General features: G+C 49.2%; 1 protein-coding gene across 1 annotated transcript in view; it reads left to right on the plus strand.

The window, feature by feature from the left end:
• Positions 1-1762, plus strand: part of GAB2 (GRB2 associated binding protein 2) — a 245087-nt gene extending 243325 nt beyond the window's left edge. The window contains exons 9-10 of the mRNA XM_007940891.2: positions 571-696; positions 1619-1762. Of these exons, the coding sequence (XP_007939082.1) occupies positions 571-696; positions 1619-1762 (270 nt within the window). The remainder of the gene's footprint in view (positions 1-570; positions 697-1618) is intronic.
• The last annotated feature ends 304 nt before the right edge of the window (positions 1763-2066 follow it).

Here is a 2066-nt window from a genome sequence, read left to right on the forward strand (position 1 = left end):
AAAAAAAAGTGTATGTGAACTGCTGTATGGAAAATGAATTTGCTCTGTAAACTGTCAACAAATCACAATAAAAACTAAGAAAAAAGAACTGGGACTTTGTATAGCCTGGACACTAGGCAACTCTGCTCAGACCTCTGAGGACCTAGGGCTGAAGAGAACAAGCTGCTTCAACATGGCTCCTTAGGATGTGATCTTCAGGAGACTGTAGAGAACATTTGGTCTGATGTCATAAAAGGGAGGCAGCACGGTACAGTGAGGTTAGCGTTGGTTTGGAAGTGAAAAACAGAACCTGGTTCCCATCCCTGTTCCAGCACTCCCTAGCTACGTGCCCTTTGGCAAATCACTTTGTATCTCTGAGCCTCTCAGTTTTACCTTAAAAAAAAAAGTAATAATACTTACATCAGGATTGTTGTGACAATTTAAATGAGATAACATGAGAAGTCCCAACACAGTGCATGGTACAGAGTAGACGACTCAGTAAAAATGGCTCTTACTCCTGTGGTATATTTTTCTAGGTGGTGGGAAGCTGTTTCATAAGCCTCACTAACAGTTTTTTTCTCCTTGTGACAGCAAAACCCAGTGTCTGCATCTCCCGTTGCCAGCGGCACCAACAGCCCAGCCCCTAAGAAGAGCACTGGCAGTGTCGATTATCTGGCTCTGGACTTCCAGCCGAACTCTCCAAGCCCCCACCGCAAGGTACCTGGAGGGGGGCGGGGTCACTTATTTGGGGGCCTTAAGGGATCCATGGAGGCCAGGATGCCTGCCTAGCACTTAAGACTCAGCTGTGCTCTAATCTGGATCTTACAAGGCTCATATTTCCTGTCTCTCTCTTTCTCTGTTTCTCTATCAGAGCACAGGTACCCTAGGTTCCTAGAACCTAATCGCCCAGTCCATCCTTCTCACTGTACAGATGGGAAAACAGATATTGCACATGCTTTGTGAGCACAGAAAGCAATGATTTTCTCGGGGCTACAAACTGAATACTCTGTCACATGGGGCCACTGTGAGTTGGAATTGAGTCAAGAGCATCCAACAACAACAGAGTGAATTAGTAACAGACCCAACACTCAGGTCTTCTGGTCTTGAACACTTTTTTGAGGAAAAATTTCTGGATGGGTCCCAAAATGCTGCCATCAGTACAGTGGCTTACAGAAGGGGCTGTTGACCTAGCAAGGTCTTCTATAAGAAGCCCACTTAGCTAACCAGTGTAGACACCAGGGTGGGCGCTCCACCTCTGTGCAATGCCTCCTCACAGGGTGGTTGAGAAGGCTTGCAAGGGGACACAGGTCTCCTGTGGCTGGTGATTCTTGGTTCTCAGTGAATTCCTTCCCCTAGACGAGTGTCCAGAGGGATGTGGGTAGAAGCAGAGATCAAGCCTGGACCCATCTGCCAGGACCAGGGAAAGACCTACTCCCAAGGAAGGTCTGGCAGGGGCTGTTGCACCATACAGGGGGCATGATGAGCTTGGAGTTCAAGCTTTAAAGACCACATTCAGAAAAAGAATACAGGCTCTGAGCTGATCAGAAGGGCAGGCAGGGGCCCACCTCTTCTCTTGGAGAAGCTCCCCACATTACTAGTAACTCAAAGCCACTTCCATTTTCCCACTCTGTGCCCTCAGCCATCCACATCATCTGTCACTTCCGACGAGAAGGTGGACTATGTTCAAGTGGACAAGGAAAAGACCCAGGCCTTGCAGAACACCATGCAGGAGTGGACAGATGTGCGGCAGTCCTCAGAGCCTTCCAAGGGTGCGAAGCTGTGACATGGAGCCACCAAGCCTGTGGAGTGGCAGCATCTCTAGAGCTGGCTTCTCTCCATCTCCCCTCCCTTTTCCTTCCCTTTGGCCCCTCCCACCCACCTCTTCGCCACTCTGCCACTCTTGGCCTTCAAAGCACTTGACATCAGGGACCCTGAAACCTTCCTCTGGGAGGTGAGGGCCTGATTGAGGCACTTCTTCTGCCCACTCTGGGTCTACCTTTTGATTTTTATCAGTAATGGCCATGCCTCCACCCACCTTAGTTAGGAGCTGTTGCCAAAAAGCATCCTTCAGCCTCTTCCTGTCCTTT

The sequence above is a fragment of the Orycteropus afer genome, unplaced genomic scaffold, assembly GCF_000298275.1.
Source record: "Orycteropus afer afer isolate SDZICR_OR568_19922 unplaced genomic scaffold, OryAfe1.0 scaffold00074, whole genome shotgun sequence".
NCBI lineage: Eukaryota > Metazoa > Chordata > Mammalia > Tubulidentata > Orycteropodidae > Orycteropus > Orycteropus afer.